Genomic DNA, 19,714 nt, shown 5'->3' with positions numbered 1-19,714 from the left:
CTACTTGTATACTTTCACAATAAGATTCTAGAACTTTCTAAATAATCTAATTATGGAAAGATTACAAAATATACCGCTTTAGAAAAGCTTGCAAATTATCCTAAAATAAACAAACTATGAACTCTCGCGAAGTCTCTAGAATGTCACGTTTAAAAGGCACGCAATACAATTTTTCGTAACATAATCCCCTTTTAGAAGAAATATTCTAAATTTCAACTAAACAAGAAAAATTGCTAAATGAGGGGCAGTTCAAGGTGACTAAACTTATTCCTCAGCTCGACTCAAGTAATCTGCTCCGACGTTCTCTGAGCTTTTAATGGCTTCAACTCTGAATGTAACTTTGCAAAAGCACAGCACAACGCATAAGACGTCCGTTTGCAAACTTAGCACTGTTCATATACTTTAAGGGTTCATGGTCCATCTGCAGAACAAAGGGAACTCCGTACAAATAAAGATGAAATCTCTTGATACCCCAGACTACCGCTAAGCACTCTTTCTCAATTGTAGAATAGTTCCCTTCCGACAATTTCTTTCTTGCGTAACAAACCGGGAATAGTTTTTCATCGTGCCTTTGCATCAATACTGCACCAATTCCATTGTTGGAAGCGTCCATCCGTAAGAAATAGGTTTTAGCTGGATCGGGGAAGTGCAGAATAGGCTCACTTGTTAGGTGGGACTTGATTGTGTGATAGGCTTTCTCTTGTGCTTCACCCCACTCAACTTTATTGGATTGGCCTTTTCGTGTAAGATCAGATAAGGGCGCTGCGATCGCTGCAAAGTTGAGAATGAAATCACTGTAATATCCTGCAAGACCCATAAATGACCGCACTGTTTCTTTGTGCTTGGCCTTGGGGCATCTTCAATCTTCTCCACGTTATCCTGATGTAGACCAATCATTCCTTGCTCCAGTCGATAGCCTAGGAAATCCACACTGTTTACTCCGTAGGTCTGATAGTCAACCCAGCTTGTACAAGGCGCGAAAACAGCTCTCTTAGGGCTCTGATATGTTCTTCCCACGTGCGTGTCTGAAGCAATATATCATTCCAGTAGCAGGCGACATCTCCTAAATCTTCTTTCAATTTCTTTATTGCACGCTTCAGTGTTGCCGCCGAGTTAATCATTCCACTGAACGGCATCTTCAAGAACTCGTTCGACTCGTCAGGTGTTACAAACGCAATTTTCGGTATGTCCTCCTCTGGTATAGTTATCTGCCAGTATCCCTTGCTGAGATCAATTTTTGAACAAAACTTGTCTCCACTAAGCTTCTGGAACAAATGTTCGGCAGTTGGCATAGGCTCAGGATCAAATAGAGTTAGTTTATTTAATTTCCGATAATCAACACACACGTGGTTTGTGTTATCTCTTTTCTTCACTGCTACAACAGGTGAAGCATAAGGTGAACTGGACTCTCTAATAACTCCCATTTTGATCATGTTAGCAATATCGTTTCTCAGTGATTCTCTCATGCTGTAAAGTAGTGGCTGAACGAGATCTGTGGTGCCTGGTGCTTCAGTAAACAAATTCAAGAACTGTTTAGACAGATCCGTAAATCCAGTCCGTTGCTCGTCCGTAAGATTTGGTCCAGTTGCAGCATCCTCGATTGACTCCTTGGCTACATATCCACCGAGCTCTAAGAAATCAACCTCTCCTCCCGGCCCTGTGCTTCATCAACGTTAGCTGCGCAGTCGACAACAACGCCCGTACTTGTAGCGCCTGCCCCAACACCTACTGCTTCTTCGACTGTAGTTTCCTCTCTCTCAAAATACTTTTTAAGTAGGTTAGCGTGGTAAACTTTCTCCTTGCCTTTAACTTTCACCTTGTAGTCATTGAGACCTACCACTGAACTAACTTCAAAGGGACCTTTGCATTGCATAAGTAACTTTTTATGGTCTCAGCAAAAGCACTTTCCCACCTGGTTGAAACTTCCTAACTTTAGACTTGCGGTCGTAATAGTGCTGTCCTTTCTGCTGGGCTTTCTCCAATTCACTACAGCCTCAGGGTAGCGAGTCGAAAAATCTACCAGCGTCAGTATGTACCTGTGTCCTTCTTCACTCAGAGGACTGATAGGGCCAAAAAGATCTTTTGCTACTCTTTTAAAGGGTTTGTCAATTAGCGGCATCTTCTCTAACGGTACCTTCGGCACTGATCCTTTACTTACAGTCTTCTGACGAACGTCACAGGACTTGCAAAATCGAGTCACGTCACCTTGAATTCCAGGCCAATAAAACGCACTCTGGATCTTGTCTGTTGTTTTCTTTATGCCCTTGTGACCACCCAGGCAATGATCGATCCGTGAGCTACCTCCATTATGGGGCGCCTCAACTTTTCAGGTAACATAACTTGTTTAAGCCTCTTAATTACCACCATTCACATAAGGGTGCTTGTACAGACGGTGCAGTACTCTACATTTTTCTTCAAATGAAATCGCTGCCTGATCCTTTACTAGTACATCTTCTCGGTCCCAGTACTTGCTCAGACTCTCATCTTCACGCTGCATCTGCTTGAGCATCTCTCTATCCACAATAGGGCTCTCACGGCTAATTGGTACCTTCAAGGCCATGCTTTCATCCTTTTTCTTAGCTTGACTCTTGTAATTACTGCACAGGCCTCTTGCCAACTGGGGTCTGGATTTTGTGCGTCCCTGGCATCAGGTACGTTGCCAATAATTAGGTCGTAAATAGGATCTGAAAGGCACTGCGCTTCTAAATGGCCCTTAAGAAAAGGTGTATCAACATAAATGCTTGCTATAGGCACCTTCCTCGCTGCGTTGTCAATAGCAACATAACATTAAAGTCTCCGGTGAACTGATCCTCGCCGACAAGGTCCTGCTTGACTACAACTCCGCTGCAACCAGTATCTCTTAAAACGTCAACAGTCTTCGCTCCAACTCTGCCCTTTACAACAGGAATCTTACTTCTTACTCCAGTTAAGGGTTCAACACATGCATCACTCAGCAACGGGACTTTCTTGCCTCAGGCTAACAGAAGCTGATCTTTTTAAATACACGACTTGACTTCCTCGGGGGAAGCGTTAAGATAGGGTGACTTAAGCATACATCCAGCACTATCGTGACCACGTTGCACAGGGTTACAATCCTGACCTTGGCCTCCCGACTTTCGTCCACCAGATCGACAGTTCCTCGCTTGATGACCTTGCTTGTCACACAGGAAACACCTTTTAGCTAGAGTTGGGCAGTTAATAGCTTTGTGTTCGAGGGCATTACACTTGTAACACTGGAGGGTTGTTGTGTCACTCTATGCAGTCTTTGTTTCCTCCGCCTTGGGCTGTACTTGTAGCTTCTTGCACGCAGCGCTCAACGGATGGTTTCCGTGTGCTTTTAAGTATTGCTCGGCAATCTTCGCGATCTGAACAAACGTTTCCGGGGCTCTTTCACGAAGGTGAATAGCTGAACTCTTTTGGACAAGAGTCAATAAACTGTTCTTTCACAATTAGGTCTTTCAGGCCTTCAAAAGAACGTTCAGTGTTCGACAGTTCTAACCAACGCAACAAGCCGTTGTCGTTGCTTTAGCTCCCTATTATCAAATACTTTCTTTCCCGTCAACTGTATTTTGTGTATTCAGGGGCGTAGCCAGGATTTTTCAAAAGGGGGGGGGGGGGTTCACAGAGGGAGGCTCAGTCGTATTATCACGGCATGAGGGCCCATATTAACTAAAGACAAGAGCCGTTGACGAAAATACTTTACAAAAAAAAATTTAAAAAAGTGGGCTTTTCAACAATGGCTTTTACGGCCAAGTGATTGTCATGGCGTTTTCGCCACCTGAATATTGTAGGTTGTTTGCTCAAAAGAAGGCCTACCAAGGGGGGGTCCTGGGCACCCCAGGACTCCCCCCCCCTAGCTACGCCCCTGCATATTGACTGTATTTTTCACTTGGTTGTCGTGCCTGACTCCGAATTTGGAGCTCATGAAAATAAATAAATAAACAAACATAATAATAATAATAATAATAATAATAATAATAATAGTAATAATAATAATAAAAGGCTTCTCAACTATCTAAGGATGACCAAAAAAGGATAAAATGCGTATATCTTTCAATTCTGCGTCAAATGTACACTGGTGTTCTAATCATGCATGTAAAACGCAACTAACTACTTAATGTACTCGACACTACGACTCGCCACGATCCCCTACGTGTTCGGGAAACGTGGTACGGCAAGAAAATAGGTTTAATTAGCAAATCATCTAGCCTGAATTTCAGACGTTTTCTTCGAGTCCTTTTCACTTCCTCAGTAACTAAGTAATCGTCTGAAATTCAGGTTCCAAATCATCAACTTTGTACATGCATCTTAATGTTTCTTCTACATTTTTTTGCCATCAGTGCGTTACCTCCACGTGAAAATTCCTAATTTCTTGTTTTTTCGGACGTGTCGTTAACAAACGATGATAAACTCTTTTCCCTTTCTGAACTTGGATATGAGTTTGCCTACATTTGAAAAAGTACGCGACTTGCAATAATCGCGAAAAATCCAGAAAGAATGCGAATTCACGTTTTATAAAAAAGCTATATTTTTCGCCGCTGTCGTGATATCTTAACTTCAGGCATCGACACGTGGCGGGAAAAAAACTACTTCCGGTCACCGTATTAGACACACATCTACACATCTACACATCTATCTAATCTATCTAATATTTTTTCTTTTTCTGGTCCTGTAGAGAATCAATCTAGTGTTGCTAATAACCTCTATAAACTTGGAACCGAGAAACATAAGCAACAGGATTTCAAATCAGCACTTCAATTCTACCAGCGTTCGCTTGATATACGTATTAAACTGTTAGAGGAAAGCCAAAGTACTGCTGACTGTTACTACTCACTGGGGATAACACAGCATAAGCTAGGTGATTTCAAAGCAGCTCTTCAATCTTTCCAGCGTGCGCTGGACATACGTATTAAACTGTTTGGAAAAGAACACCCAAGTACTGCTGACTGTTACTACTCACTGGGGATAACACAGCATTACCTAGGTGATTTCAAAGCAGCTCTTCAATCTTTCCAGCGTGCGCTGGACATACGTATTAAACTGTTTGGAAAAGAACACCCAAGTACTGCTGACTGTTACTACTCACTGGGGATAACACAGCATTACCTAGGTGATTTCAAAGCAGCTCTTCAATCTTACCTGCGTGCACTGGACATACGTATTAAACTGTTTGGAAAAGAACACCAAAGTACGGCTGACTGTTACCACTCACTGGGGATAACACAGCATAAACTAGGTGACTTCAAAGCTGCTCTTCAATCTTACCAGCGTGCACTGGACATACGTATTAAACTTTTTGGAGAAGAACACCAAAGTACGGCTGACTGTTACTTCCCCCTGGGGATAACACAGCATTACCTAGGTGATTTCAAAGCAACTCTTCAATCTTTCCAGCGTGCGCTGGACATACGTATTAAACTGTTTGGAGAAGAACACCAAAGTACGGCTGACTGTTACTACTTACTAGGGATAACACAGCAGGACCTAGGTGATTACAAAGCAGCTTTGCAGTCAAAACAGCGTTCGCTGGACATACGTATTAAACTGTTTGGAGAAGAACACCAAAGTACGGCTGACTGTTACTACTCCCTGGGGATAACACAACATGAACTAGGTGATTTCAAAGCATCTCTTCAAAATCATCAGCGTGCCCTGGACATACGTATTAAACTGTTTGGAAAAGATCATAAAAGCACTGCTGCCAGTAACCGGGAAGTGAAGAAAACACAGCGCGTATTGGATGGCTCGAAAGGAGGGCATAAGTAGTTTTCATTCAGTTCATTGGACTTGCAAATTATTCTTTTGGACAAAATGGTATGGTACCCTTAAATAAATAGGGTATGTAATATAGTATAAGTTCGCTGTTGTTAAGAAGAATTTTAGTTGATTTTGTTGGTTAACTTATTTACCAATTAAAATTAAGTCTTCACTCTCAACAGAGTATTGCAGACTGCTTCAAATAATAAAAATTACAACAATGAATACAACAATAACATAAAATTATTAATCAATATGTAAGATTACACAGGAATTGCCTAAATGAATATGGCGAAGTAGAGGCTATAATTTCTGGTGGGAGATTGTTTCACTGTGCAGTTGTCCTAGGGTAAAAAGAGTTCTTATAATAATCACATGTACAACGTGGCTGTTCAAATCGATGACTGAGAGACGAGAGCCTGGTGTCCATTCTGCTCTTATGTTCTCTCTGAAGCTTGTCGCATTCGTAAGTGGCTTATCCATTACTCTGTTTGTACAGCATACACAGACGTGCGTCAGATCGCCTGGACTTTTTCAAAAGTGAACTGTTTTCGTGTTTACCGAAAGCTGGTCACGTGATCAAGTCATGCAAAGAGCCTATAGTGCTATCTATCTTTTGAAAAATTTATTTCCCTATATTGTTTTTTGTTTAATATGATGAGAACGGCCAGGCCATCTAACCGCTATCTTAGTTACGTAACGTTAATGGTTATACATCATTCAGTGACTGACGTCAATAATTAATAGTATAGCGCTACCAGTCACTGATCATGCAGGAAAGCGAGCCCACCGCATTCCTCCCTTCCCTTTCCGGGAGGAACCGAAGACCAGACACTGGAGAGTGGTAGAAATCCAGCCTACAGCTGCTTTTGAAGAATAAGCCGAGGTATTATCAGAAAATGAGAGGTACTTTGATTGAATAATAATGCTGAATATGGATACTTACGAAACCATATTTCTGCCACCCTTCTAGGATCATATAAAGGTCTAGTGGCTCGTGACTACGGGCTAGAACCAGTCGTTTTTCTTTCTTTTATACTTCAGTTTCTTTCAATTTTTTCGTACGGGAAATCTTGTCTATTGCCCAGTTAGGTTGTCAAAAATAAGTGTACTATAATTTCCGAAACTCTGCATCCCTTGCGGCAAGCTCATGTCATATATCAACAGTCAACGATATTTACATGCTCTTTTCCAAACAACTTCTGTCTTATCTTAAGTGCGCGTTCCTGAGATTGATGGGCTGAAGACAAGTCACCTAGAGTGCGTTGTGTGTCTCCAAGAGAATGAAAAATGTCTGCCGTGCTTGGATGCTCTTCTCCAAGAAGCTTTAGTCTGATATCAAGTGCATGCTTTGTAGACTCGAGTGCTGAAGTATAGTCGCCTAAAGCGCGCTGTGTGTCCCCAATAGAGTGATAGATGTCGGCTATGCTTAAGTGCTCTTCTCCAAGCAGCTTGAGCCTAATGGCAAGTGCGCGTTTACCAGACGTGAGCGCAGAAGGGTAGTCGCCTAAAGCGCGCTGTGTGTCCCCAATAGAGTGATAAATGTCGGCTATGCTTAAGTGCTCTTCTCCAAGCAGCTTGAGTCTAATGGCAAGTGCGCGTTTACCGGACGCGAGCGCGGAAGGGTAGTCGCCCAAAGCGCGCTGGTTGTCTCCAATGGAGTGATAGATGTCGGCTGTGCTTAAGTGCTCTTCTCCAAGCAGCTTGAGTCTAATGACAAGCGCACGCTTTCCAGACTCGATCGCGAAAGGAAAGTCCCCAAAAGGGCGCTGTGTATCCCCAAGGGAGTGGTAAATGTCAGCTGTGCTTAAGTGTTCTTCTCCAAACACCCGACGCCGGATGCTTAGGGCACGCTTTGCAGACCCGAGAGCTGCGGCATAGTCGCCCATAGCGCGCTGCGTGTCACCAAGTGCATGGTAGTACTCAGCTATGCTTGGATGGTCTTCCCCATACAGCTGGAGTCTTATGCATAGAGCTTGCTGTGCATACTTAAGAGCAGTGGAAAATTGCATCGGACACGTTCAGTGACTCCCAATGTGTGGTGGCTGTCAGCTATGCTCTGGTGGTTCTCTCCTATACGGCATGTTATTACTGAGTAAGAAAGTGCTTGTTCGGATGATGTTTCCTTGCCTGAATAACAAAAAAAAAACGAAATTTTCTGGATTATAAGAGAGCCAGAAAAAACCATTATTTTGACATTATGACTTGAAAATGATGTACACCAAATTCACACGGAACAATGATGTTTCGTTTTTACCCGATATGATATGCCTATTAAAATTTACCCCTGTGACCACAATGTACTTTTGTATATTTGGCTACGTAAGGACCCCATTACTGGGAAGGTAGGGGAGCAGAGGTAACACTTAAAAAAACTAGTTTTAGAACGAAATCTCCCCCCAGTTAAGATAATCCAAGACAGTCTTGCCGGATTCCATGTACTAAATTCCGGATTCTCTGTCAGTGGAACTTTGATTCTGGATTCCAATCGGTATTATTCGGATTCCGGATATTTTGAACTGTTCTCCGGATTCCAAAGCCTAGGATTCCGGAATTCACAAGCAAAAATTTCGTTCATTCCGGAATGTGGATCCCCTTAATCTTTCCAAAATGTTGCTTTAGTCAGAGCTTTGTAGGCATACTTTGTACACCTGTTAAATTAGCCTCACGTATTTCCTGAGCTGCCTTCAGCTCGTCAATCTTCAGTGACAATATGGCGATATCTTGTTTTCATTCTCTCATCAAACGTTTCTTTGTCCATCAAAGGTCTAAATGAGTGACAAATCGAATTTCTTAAAAGTCGCAGCTTGTCAATCGCAAGTGCGAGAGTTTCTTCTTCGTTACCACACGGGCTCGTGACTGAAGCATGGAAAGAATCAGGTAGTGCCAAAGGCTTCAGGTATAAATCACTAAGAGTGAAAGAGTGGCCGCAAGCGAACGACTGCGCGTAAATGGTTGCTTGAAAGAGAGCAGTGCAGTCCCATTCATTGTAAGAAGTGTGAATAGGAACTTTGTTCTTGTCTCCCTCCAAAGAAGCAAACAAATTTCTCACAGCAGAGGAATCATCCCAGAGTTTGAAACCAGGGCGATGTCCATAGGTGTCGTCCCACATGGTTTTTTAAAAAATTTCTGCCGTAATGCTTTTGGAAATTCGTTCAGCACAAGAGACGCGAACTTGAAGAAATTTAACTCCTCGTCCTGATAAGGCTGCAAAGCCATACCTGTTTAGAAGATTGAACATTCAACATAATAAGTATGTTATGGGGATTAGCCTGTTTCATGTATCCAGTAAGTAACTTCGAGCGAAAAGAAAAGCGAGCGCCGTTCTTGACCTGCGGCTAGAGAACGACGAAAAGAAGACATAACTACATTAACATGTTGCGACAGGTAAAGAATTTCGAAAAAATCTTCTCAAATAGGGCACGCACTCGGATATAAATTTGGGCGAATAAGACACAACCTTATATACTACAGTCAAGCTAAGTTCGTCAGTGTAAATAGACCTTGTCACGGTTCAGCCGACGCCATCTTGACGAGTAGGCAAACGTGTGAGAAATTACAGTGTTTTTATGAGAATCTAATGTCGAATGATTTCCCTAAAACGGCTATTCTGAAAAAAATATGACTTGTAAACTAAAGCTGCAAAACAAAGGATTGTACTTAAAAAAATTTTTGGGCGACCTGTGTGCTTAAATTTCTCCAGAGGCTTGCTTTAGATTTTCCATATATTTGTCTTTAACTTTTCCCAGGAATTTCTTGCAGACAAATGTATAGAAAATTTTAAAAAGTGGTTCTAGGTCTTCTAGCCCATCTAACGCGCTCAATTTTTTTCAGTAGATTCCTTCTAGGAGTGAAGCTTTAGTTTACAATTCATATTTTTTTCAGAACCGCCATTCTACGGAAATTACTCGACATTAGATTCTCATACAAACACTGTAATTTCTCACGCGTTTGCCTACTCGTCAAGATGGCGTCGAAAACCGTGACAAGGTCTATTCTTATTAATACTATTACTGGTGTCTAAGGGATATATTTGCGAGAAAGTTTTCGCGGTTAGGATAAATCGTGAACCGACACTAGAGTCACTAATACACCGTCTCTACCAAGACGTTTTGGTCTGGCAATGTATTGTAGACTCTTTCGCGTTTCTGCTGCGCGCCCACACTTCAAAACGAACAACGAAGAAGGTTTTAGACTTGGCTACCCATGCTTAACTGGCACTTGTTCCACATGGCGGAGCCAATCTGATATTAACTATGGTTCGTCGTGCATGTAGAACCCAATATAACTATATGTTCATCGTGAGAAGTAGTCGTTGTGGCGTAAAATGTCATAAACATACAGACATTTCACTTGTCTGCTGTTATGAATGTTATAGGAATATGGAGGCCAGCCTCGCGCTTTGATATATAGGGCCGGGCGTCAGTTGTCAGTCAGTGACTGCGCCCTGTTATTGCCCGTACCACACATCTCCCTTATTTTGTTAGTTGTTTTCCTGTTTGTTTGTTTCTGTTATTTTGTGCGATATTTTTTATATATATATTACATTACATATACTGATAAACCCTTCATATACCACCGCACTAGTTTTGCAGTAGGAATGAGGCACCCACGCGACGGCAACGGCAGCTAAAATGTCCTTGAAAATAAATTCGCGCCATTTTATCTCATCGCTATAATTCCACCTCGTTCGATTTGTCAAACGCGTTCGCAGGCGAATTTTGAGGGTTCATTCGTACGAAACCGTATGCAGATTCAACGAATTTAAAGATAATTGCCTTTTTGTGTTTACATCCTCCTTAAAACATCAAATAAGGAGTTAATTTCGGGTGTCTTCAGTCTGTAGGTAACTGGGTATGTCTACCCTACGTATCGAAAGGCTTTTCAAGTCGACGTGAAAAGCTATCTGTGCCAAACCTAAATACCGACATTTTACGATCCACTAAGATCGGCGCAGCGCAACTTCTCACCATTACAGAAACTGCGACGAAATCAGTGTTTCAATGTGTGAACAGAAGCGCTATCCTAAATGGTATTTGCAGCGGCGTTAGAGCTATACTTACGACGTCGCCATCGTGTGGTTGCTTTTATAGTTTTAGTTCAGTGGTTTCTGGATGCCACGGAGAGTTCAGACTGCTTATTATACAATGTATCTCGACATAGAGTAAAATTAAAGTAGCTCGCCGCCATTTTGAATAATTATAGAGTTCTTTGTGATATGCCGCTGCTTCATTTCAAATCTTGAGTTTATTCCCTAATTCTTGACAATGTCCGACAATCAATTGCTAACTTTTCCTACATTTACACTTTTTCTCTTCCTTAAAAAAAAATTGAAAAGAAGGGAAAAAAAAGAAGAAATAAGGAAAGAAGAAAAGTTTAGATTTTTTTCCTGTTAAGGATCGTTACGTCGACGTCAACTTGATGTTTCCACTTGAGACCATTTACTACGTATTTACTTTCGTAAACACACTCAGTCGTTCACCCAAGAGACTTATGATTTATGGTTTTAACCTGATTTTTAATTCTTGGTAAAATCTAAGATGGTGACCATTGTTGGTGACGTCACAGGCCCCTCAGCAGCGCTAGAGCCACCACCCATAAAATATACTTCACCTTGTAGAGAAGATCAAAGGCTTTCCACTGAAGGTAAAATTGTTTCGAAATACTGCAACACATCAAAAAGTCTAGAGGGCGAGGGTTCCATCCACCCCTTCCCCTTGTACAACGGTGTGGGTATGAATTTACCTGTACGTCGAGTTGAGCGGATTGGACGGTGTATAGAATGTCGTTTTTACAGATGCAATCTTTGGCTGACCAACTCTACACATCTGCGAGCAACCTGCAACTTTCCCACCCACGGCCTTAAAATAACAGATTGCGCCCGCGCCAAGCTGAAAAATCACGACTTTTTCGGTACATTTTCGTATCAGCGTCTTCATTATGAGTACATAAACATCAGGGGCATCAGTTGTGAAAACTGCACAGCAGCAACAAAGTAGGGAAACTTTAGCTCGTGGACCATTAACAGCCGCAAGAGTAAAACAGAATTCGCCTGCGACCTCGATGGCTCCCCTAGTGTAAATGGGAGCGAAAACAATTTTGGAAAATACCGATTAAACACCAACAACTCCAATCCGCCCATCGCTGTTCGTCATCTTCTGCCTCGACAACTCAGCGTTGTCTTGGATCTGTCTACAACTTGTAAACCTTAGGTTTAAAAACGGCAAATAGCTAAAAAGCTTTGCAGGCTTTTCCTACAAACACCGGAATAGCTGATATTAAGCATATTGAACCTGTAAATCAGTGTAATACACTAGGTAGCCTGTTTACAGGCTCTGTATTGCCGCAATTTGTAATAGTCATCGCAGTTTATAATACCTATCGCAATTTGTAATAAACCGTGTCGCACTTTTTCATAATCGAAGCCCTCCCCTGACTTTTACCACACCTACAGCGACACCCACTTTGTTCTCCTTCTAGCCAGTGACAGGAGGTTATGGGCTCCTGCCGGTGAGCAAAGACTCTGTTGCTTGCTGGCGGGCTTATCTCCTTCAGGTGTGTTGTTGATCCTTACCACCCCCTCCCATCGCCTTCACCATTGTACCTTTCTCCTGGCGCGCGTTTTCTTCTCAAGCGCTCGTATACAAAATGGTTTTTCTCGCAAACCCATATTTCTTATGCGCTTGCTATGCAGGCCAAAACAAATGAAAAATCCAATACATTTACCGTGAAATAACCGTTACTCAAACAGATTACTAGGGGCCCTTTGAGGATGGATGCCCAGGTACTTGGCTCCATTGCGGTATACATTTATCTGAGTGATTTGGCTTTTTGTGTACCAGAGACTTTTTATGCCAAGTTTCCGGTTTTGGTCAAGTCTGTTTTTAAAATAGTGACCCGTGCTTTGCCACTAAGGCCGACACCGAACCATCCTGCCACAAGTAAGCTGCGTGACAGGCGCCGTATTTGTTTGTTTTTTAGGATAAAGGGAGAATTACGAGGGCGCGCGCGAAGCGAGAGTGTTTCCCTCGTGCACTCTGTGAAACTACCCAACAAACTAACTGGGGCTACGCCGCATGCGACAAAAAACCTCAGACACCCCCGGTAGGTTTTTCAGTTTTCATTTCCTGTTTTTCATTGAATTAGAGTCTTTTGTCCCTTTCTAATCCCTCTAATCTGATTGGATGCTGATGCCCTATAATATGATAGCGTTGCATACCGTAAACTTCCTCTTATAAAACCCTGGGCTTATACAACTTCGTAAGGGGCTTTAGGAGGGCTTTAAATGGGGAAAAATGGGGGGCTGACATATCCGCACTAAAAAAGAGCGTTTCCAAATAAGACACATAGCAGTGCTCATCAAAAGACTTTTTGATTTACTCGATTTTTAAGTTTCAAAACGTCGTAAATAATATTTAATAGAATTTGTTTCAGTACAAGCTAGAGTGGAGTTGGGGAGGCTATAGCCGGATGCATTGGCGCATCAAGACCTTCAGATAAGGGTGGAGGAAGGGGGGGGACGGTCATGCAGACCCTAAGATAACCGGGACCCGTCTCAAAAAAATTTTTTTGGGCCCTTCGGGTCTCATTTTGGTCTGAAAATAAAGGGGGGACCGGGCCCCTCCCCTGGATCCGCCACGGGGATGGATTTTTTTGCTTACAGGTAGATGGGACTATTACTATACTGGGGGATTTATAAGCTGGGGGAGGGGTGTTTTAAGCAGAAGCTAAGGTTACGGTAGTCGACTTTCGTTTTCAGATGTCGTTGCCGAAGTATAACCTAGAAAGTTGAGAGATTTCCAGTTCTGTTATTCCCTGTTCTAATCACTGTGTCCTTGAAAGTAGCAGGAGTTTCAGGAATCGAGGTAATTTTATGATATATTTTTGTGTGATCGCCAGTTTGCCAAATGCTATTTTATGAGATATAGGCATCGTGATTTTATCTCGCTCGACTAATTCCTTTGGGTTAATTGTCTACTATCGGATGAGTTCAATCGAGTACCCTTTCCAAAAACACACAAAAAGAACAAAGGACATCTTATAATTTGGAACTGGAAAGCCCTTTATTCTATGTGACCGCCGTAAAATGGGTTTTAGTTTTGTTAAGCTGAGGTTGTTCGCTTAATCAACCAACCGTGGAATCTAATTTTAACCATCATGGAAGATGGACTTTCTCCCTGCTCCAACAATACGCTGATTTTCAGCAAACACTTGTTCTTTTCCTTCTTGACGAGTTATTATATGCTGCCTTCCGCAGTCCTTTACCTTATTTCTTAACTTTCAAGAAAGAGTATTATCGCATCTCCATTGTGATGCACGCAATAATATAATTCGTTGTAGGTATTCTTAATAGACGTTGTTCAAGTTTAATGTCGTTTCTAATCAGTTTGCCAAAGCTTTGGAAAGAAAAAGTTAAATTGTGTTTAATTTCTCAAAAGGGACAGTGTTTTGTACGAGAAATAGACACAAACAAAAAGATATAATGAAAACAATGAAAACATTCCTAAAATACCCTGAAAATACCGCGTTCATAATTTGTAGGATTGTATTTCGCCATGGACGAAGACAAGAAAAGTATGGATTGCAAAATTTAGGCTTAGCGGGGGCTGAAGAGGAATATAATGGGTAAAGAGTAACGAAAATTTTCGACTTGAATTGAACTTACATGCTGTTGTAACAAAAGTCTTGGGAATAATGGAATAATAAAACCAAGTATACTTTTCACGGTCGACTGAAAATCGGCTTGTGGAGTTGAGTAAAGGTCAAAGACATCGTTGTTGTGCAATAGAGTGTAAAAAATTGTGATGTTGTAATGTATACTGTTCACTCACCCTAACTTCCGCTTGTGAGCAGGCCAACTTGTGCGAGTTCGGGGAAAACTTTTGGCGGGGGAGCCGTCAACACAAGCCGGCGAGAGGATTGGGGCGAGGAGAGTGGTTCTCCTCCCACGCAGAAGTTTTTGTCAGTCGTGACCAGGCAAAAACCGTTGCGTGGGAGACGCCGTGTAAGCTCTCCTATATAACTTGAGTAAGTTAGACTAACGTTTTCAGTTGGTGCCTAAAAAAATGAGTCTATTTAATACTGATATTCATTTACAAGTATGTGACGCAAAGTTCGGAGAAATTTATGCTGCCAGTCCATTTTGTCTCTCGACGTAAAGAAACCCTAGCCTGTTCCAGGCTCCGAGATAGTGGTAAACTCGTTCAGGCTAAAGAAACTCAAAACCAGAAAGCCATAATGTGAAAAATTTCATTGATGTTATGACGTCTCCCGTGTTCGTTTAGCGACTTGAGACGCTGCAAAAACTGGCATGATGTTGTGCTGCTTTATACACCGTATTCACAAATGGCGGACACGCGGGAAAAAACCGGTGCCTAGTCATGAAAGCGAGGCGTTGGAGGATAAACAAAAATTACAAATGAAGACTTTCAGTGAACTTGCAGAGTGTTTAGCACGGATTCCACCTAAAATAACTTTGTACGGACTTCTTTTTAAATACAATTACGTGGCATGTCTTCTGCCTTTAATATTTAGTAGTGATTTTCTGTTTGCAGTCAAAAGGGACGCGTATATCTTCAAGGAAACAGGATGATTTTTTAGGTTTCCGAAGAATCAGAAGCTCGACAAGTGGACGATCGCCGGAGAAAAGCGGCAAAATGTTGGCCCAAACTTCACATTGAAACCGAGTACGAAAGCCAGATCACTGCAATTCGGTGAAACAGAAATATAAACAAATCTTGGTGGCAAGCAAAAAAAGAAATAAGCGACAGACATATGGCCTACTTGTTAACGCAAGAGACGTCTGCCGTTGAACTGAAACACGGTGAGTTCAGGTCGAGATGGAAAAAAGGAAGACAGGAAAGAAGAGGTGACGGAGGTTTCGATGAAGTTATGTTTGGTTTTTGTTTGCCAGGACGTTATTCTCTGGTCTTTATCGATGAAGGACATCAATTAGAACTATTTTTTCAGTATAAATGCAGGAGCGATCGAGTGGAGTACGCTCAAAATTTCAACATGTTTCTCGGCAGACTCGGTAAGCCGGCCACATATCATTTCAGCGAGTAATTTCGTATTTCTTATCTTTGGCTGTTCATAATGTTTCATAATATTTTAAAGTTGAAGAATACATAAATAAATAAAATGATGGTCTTCTTTAACGGATCCACACTCGAATTTAATTATTCGAACAGAAGCTTGCCGTGTTCATTCCTGACACAAACATTACCTTAAAAGTTTAACCTAAAATGTAAGCTTTATACTACTTTTTTACCAAGAGCTCTCTGAGATAATGCCCTAAAGGAGACCAGGCAAATAGCAAGCCATAAGATTCACACAGTACAGCTTCTAATTTTAATAAAATTATTTTTAATTATTTCGCAATGACAAAGAAATCATGAGATGTTTACTAAGATCTGCCAACGTACCTCAGTAACAATTCGCTCCAAAGCGACGGAATTAATATGATCCAAAGGAAGGTGTAAATGCAGACATACATATATACATAGATATGTATAAAATGACACTGACATGAATAAATGAGCCTTGTGAATGACTCTTTCACCCGCTCTCGACTTGACCTCTTTTTGTGTAATGGCGGAGGTCTCTTCCGTTAACAAGTAGGCCATGATCCGTCGCTTATTTCTCTTTTTCTCGCCACCAATATCTGTTTTTAATCCGTTTTACAGAATTGTAGTGATCTGGCTTTCGTACTCGGTTTCAATGTGAAGTTTGGGCCAACATTTTGCAGCTTTTCTCCAGCCATAGCCCACTTGTCGAGCTTCTGATTCTTCGGAAACCTACAAAATCATCCTGTTTCCTTGAAGATATACGCGTCCCTTTTGATTGCAAACAGAAAATCACTACTAAACATTAAAGGCAGAAGACATGCCACGTAATTGTCTTTAAAAAGAAGTCCGTACAAAGTTATTTTAGGTGGAATCCGCGCTTAACACTCTGCAAGTTCACTGAAAGTCTTCATTTGCAATTTTTGTTTATCCTCCAACGCCTCGCTTTCATGACTAGGCACCAGTTTTTTCCCGCGCGTCCGCCATTTGTGAATACGGTGTATCTGGCACGCAAAGTGTTCTGCGGAGTGGCTTTGGAGAGGATTAAAATGAGACTGGATGTATAATGATATCCAAGTATTTAGTGTAGGCAATGACCACTCGAATACCACCATGCCATATTATAAAACTGATATAGACATGAAGTTATCATAAGTTATTTGAAACTAATTATTCATTACTTAACCCTTTAAGTCCCAATACTGACCACCATCAATTTTCTCCTAACAATATCCTTACATTGTCAAGAGATTAGGTTATGGGAATTAATAAAATAATCACTTAAGGTGATTTCTTCGTAAAAGAACCTAACATAGATTGTAGATGAAACTTGGTACACTGATGTAACAAGTCAAGAAGATGATAAAAGAGTAATAAAAAGTGGGGATCCCCGTGCTCGTTTTGACGTCACAATGCAGACAAATACGGCTATTTAGGGCCCTTTTACAAAAACCACGGGCAGCCAAAAAACTAGACAAGATTGCGAGATTTTTTCTATGATGCATGTGGTATCGCACAGATTTTGACTTTAACGTATTGTTTATCCACTTACCTACCGGAAAAATGCCTTTTAATGCCCTTGTTTTTAATTACTTTACGCTCCAAAGTAGAATTAAATTGGACACGCGCTATTCGACCCGAGATAGCTCAATCCGTACAATTTAGTAAAATTGCCAAAAAACTGAACATAGATTTGTGCCATTTTTTTCTCATCGAAAGGAAGCAATGTCCTTATTAAAATCATGAAATAAAAAATGGGGGCCACCGTACTTTTTTTTTGCGGTAGAGCCGCAGAAAGTGCGTACCAAATGCATTTTCTCCGATTTTTGAGAGAGGACTGGGGTGAGTTTGAAAATAGAATGTACGTGAAAGGGGGAAGAAAATATAAAAAAATCCGTTTTTACAGAATTTAAATCGAGATATCACATTTAGGACACAGTGTGATAAAGAAAGCGTTCAAATGAAAATCAAAGTGAGTAAGCACAAGTTAAACATCCACTATCGAGGTTCTCCGAGAGGACGTCGAACTCAGCAACACGCGTACTGCTTACGTTATACACATTCCCAACACATTGAGCCTCACCTCGGCAAGAAACAACAGCAAGCAAAAATTCCAATAGCGTTTCTCTTCAGTCAACTTCATTTTAATAATGTTACTTCACATGCTCTTTTTTACGGCGGCCATCTTGTTATGCGCAGTAAGAGATGCGCAGTGCAAAACCAGGGAATCATCTTAAGAGGAAATGCCTCTCAACTCATTCTTTAAGGAAAAAAGATCAGTTTGGAGAATTTGTATGTGGATATAATGGGACTTGAAGGTTAATATTTAAGTAACTTGTATTGGCTACTCCCGGCCTTTCCAGCTTTTAGCGGTTGTTCTACAAGTTCCATTCCAAACTCGACCCCAGTGCTTACCATGATTGTTGGCGTAAGCTTTGGGATACTCTGCGCCAGCATAGCCATAATCTGGCTAATTGGGCCTCACAGCGCATGCTCATTTATCCAACCAAAACTTTTTACTTCTTCTATATCTATTTCATCGCGAATTTCTTTGTGCTGCTTCAGAATAAAAACTGATTAGAAGAAATTAACGGAGCCCTTGAAGAATTTTCAGGTATCCAACCCGGGGGGGGGGGGGGGGGTACTCCCATACATTACCTATACGGGTATGTGCCGCCCAAAGGGGTCGTGATTTTGAAGCTCCTGATTTAGAACGGGGTATCCATTTCAGAGGCGTTTTCTAGAACGGGGTGTAATATTTCGAACGCATGAAAGCTCCACTTTTGTAAGCAGCCATTTGAAAGTATTCAAGGACAGATTGCTTTTAAAAATACGGTACAATGCGTTAACAAACAAACCGTTGTACTCTTATTGCACCCTAGAACGGAGTATAAAAAATTGGCCCATTTCTAGAACAGGGTATCAGTTTTAGAGCGAATTCTAGAACGGGGTATAAAAAATTGGCCCACTTCTAGATTTAGGGGAAATTTTTTCTAGAACGGGGTGCCGATTTGGAAGTCCCGGGAGGCACACACCCACCCAAAAAATACCCAAGTGCCCCCCCGGGGTATCCAAGGCTCTTGTGATAAAATACCGTTTACTTTAACGATCACAGATTTTAGACTTGAAATTTGCATATAGTCTACAGTTGATTAAATATTTGCGTGGACTACTTCACGTGGCGGTAAGTGAAACCCGAATGGCTTGTTAAGAAAAACGTATGATAATTCCGTTAAACTTTCGAAAATATGAATTTAGCGTGTCCTTTTGTTTATATTTGTTCAGTGAACATTTTAAAAACGCTTTAAAAAAGAAAAGCTACTTTGAAATGCGATATCGTGGAAAAAAAGATACTAAACAACGTTAAATATTTAGTCACATTGTACAAGCATCACTTTAGGGAACGATTCACTTTTTCTGTTTACTTTTCTCTTGCAAGTCTGATTTTTGGGCAATTTACGACATGAAGTTTTCATTCATACTCGGCTTCTTCGTGTGAATAAGATAAGGTGGAAATCGAAAAAAATCAGTTATGTGTCATGAAGATGATGTGAACTGCTACAATACAAATATAAATGAAGATATGAGCGTCGCAGTGGTAATTGCAATTTAATTACCGCATTTATTCGAATAAGCGCCCAACCTCGAATTAGCGCCCACCTCGAATAAGCGCCCATCCCAAAGGCAGAAAAAGTTAATAAGTGCCCAGCCTCGAATAAGCGCCCACCCACCCCACTCCCTCCCACACAAACTCAAATAAGACATAATAAGAGACCCTCCCGAAGACGGAGTTTTCTTCAGAGTATTTTACAGAAACCTTGCTTTGTTACTTCTTCGCTTTTTGTTATTACCATTTATTATTTTGTAGCAAAATAAACATACTTGCTGAGAAT

General features: G+C 41.3%; 1 protein-coding gene across 1 annotated transcript in view; it reads left to right on the top strand.

The window, feature by feature from the left end:
* LOC140943485 (uncharacterized) overlaps positions 1-6,244 on the top strand; it is a 12,829-nt gene extending 6,585 nt beyond the window's left edge. Inside the window, exon 4 of the mRNA XM_073392580.1 lies at positions 4,676-6,244. Within this exon, the coding sequence (XP_073248681.1) occupies positions 4,676-5,766 (1,091 nt within the window). The 3' untranslated portion in view covers positions 5,767-6,244. The remainder of the gene's footprint in view (positions 1-4,675) is intronic.
* The last annotated feature ends 13,470 nt before the right edge of the window (positions 6,245-19,714 follow it).

This window comes from Porites lutea, chromosome 7 (genome assembly GCF_958299795.1).
Source record: "Porites lutea chromosome 7, jaPorLute2.1, whole genome shotgun sequence".
Lineage (NCBI taxonomy): Eukaryota > Metazoa > Cnidaria > Anthozoa > Scleractinia > Poritidae > Porites > Porites lutea.
The sequence above is the reverse complement of the archived record's forward strand: the minus strand, read 5'-3'. Positions and strand labels throughout refer to the sequence as shown.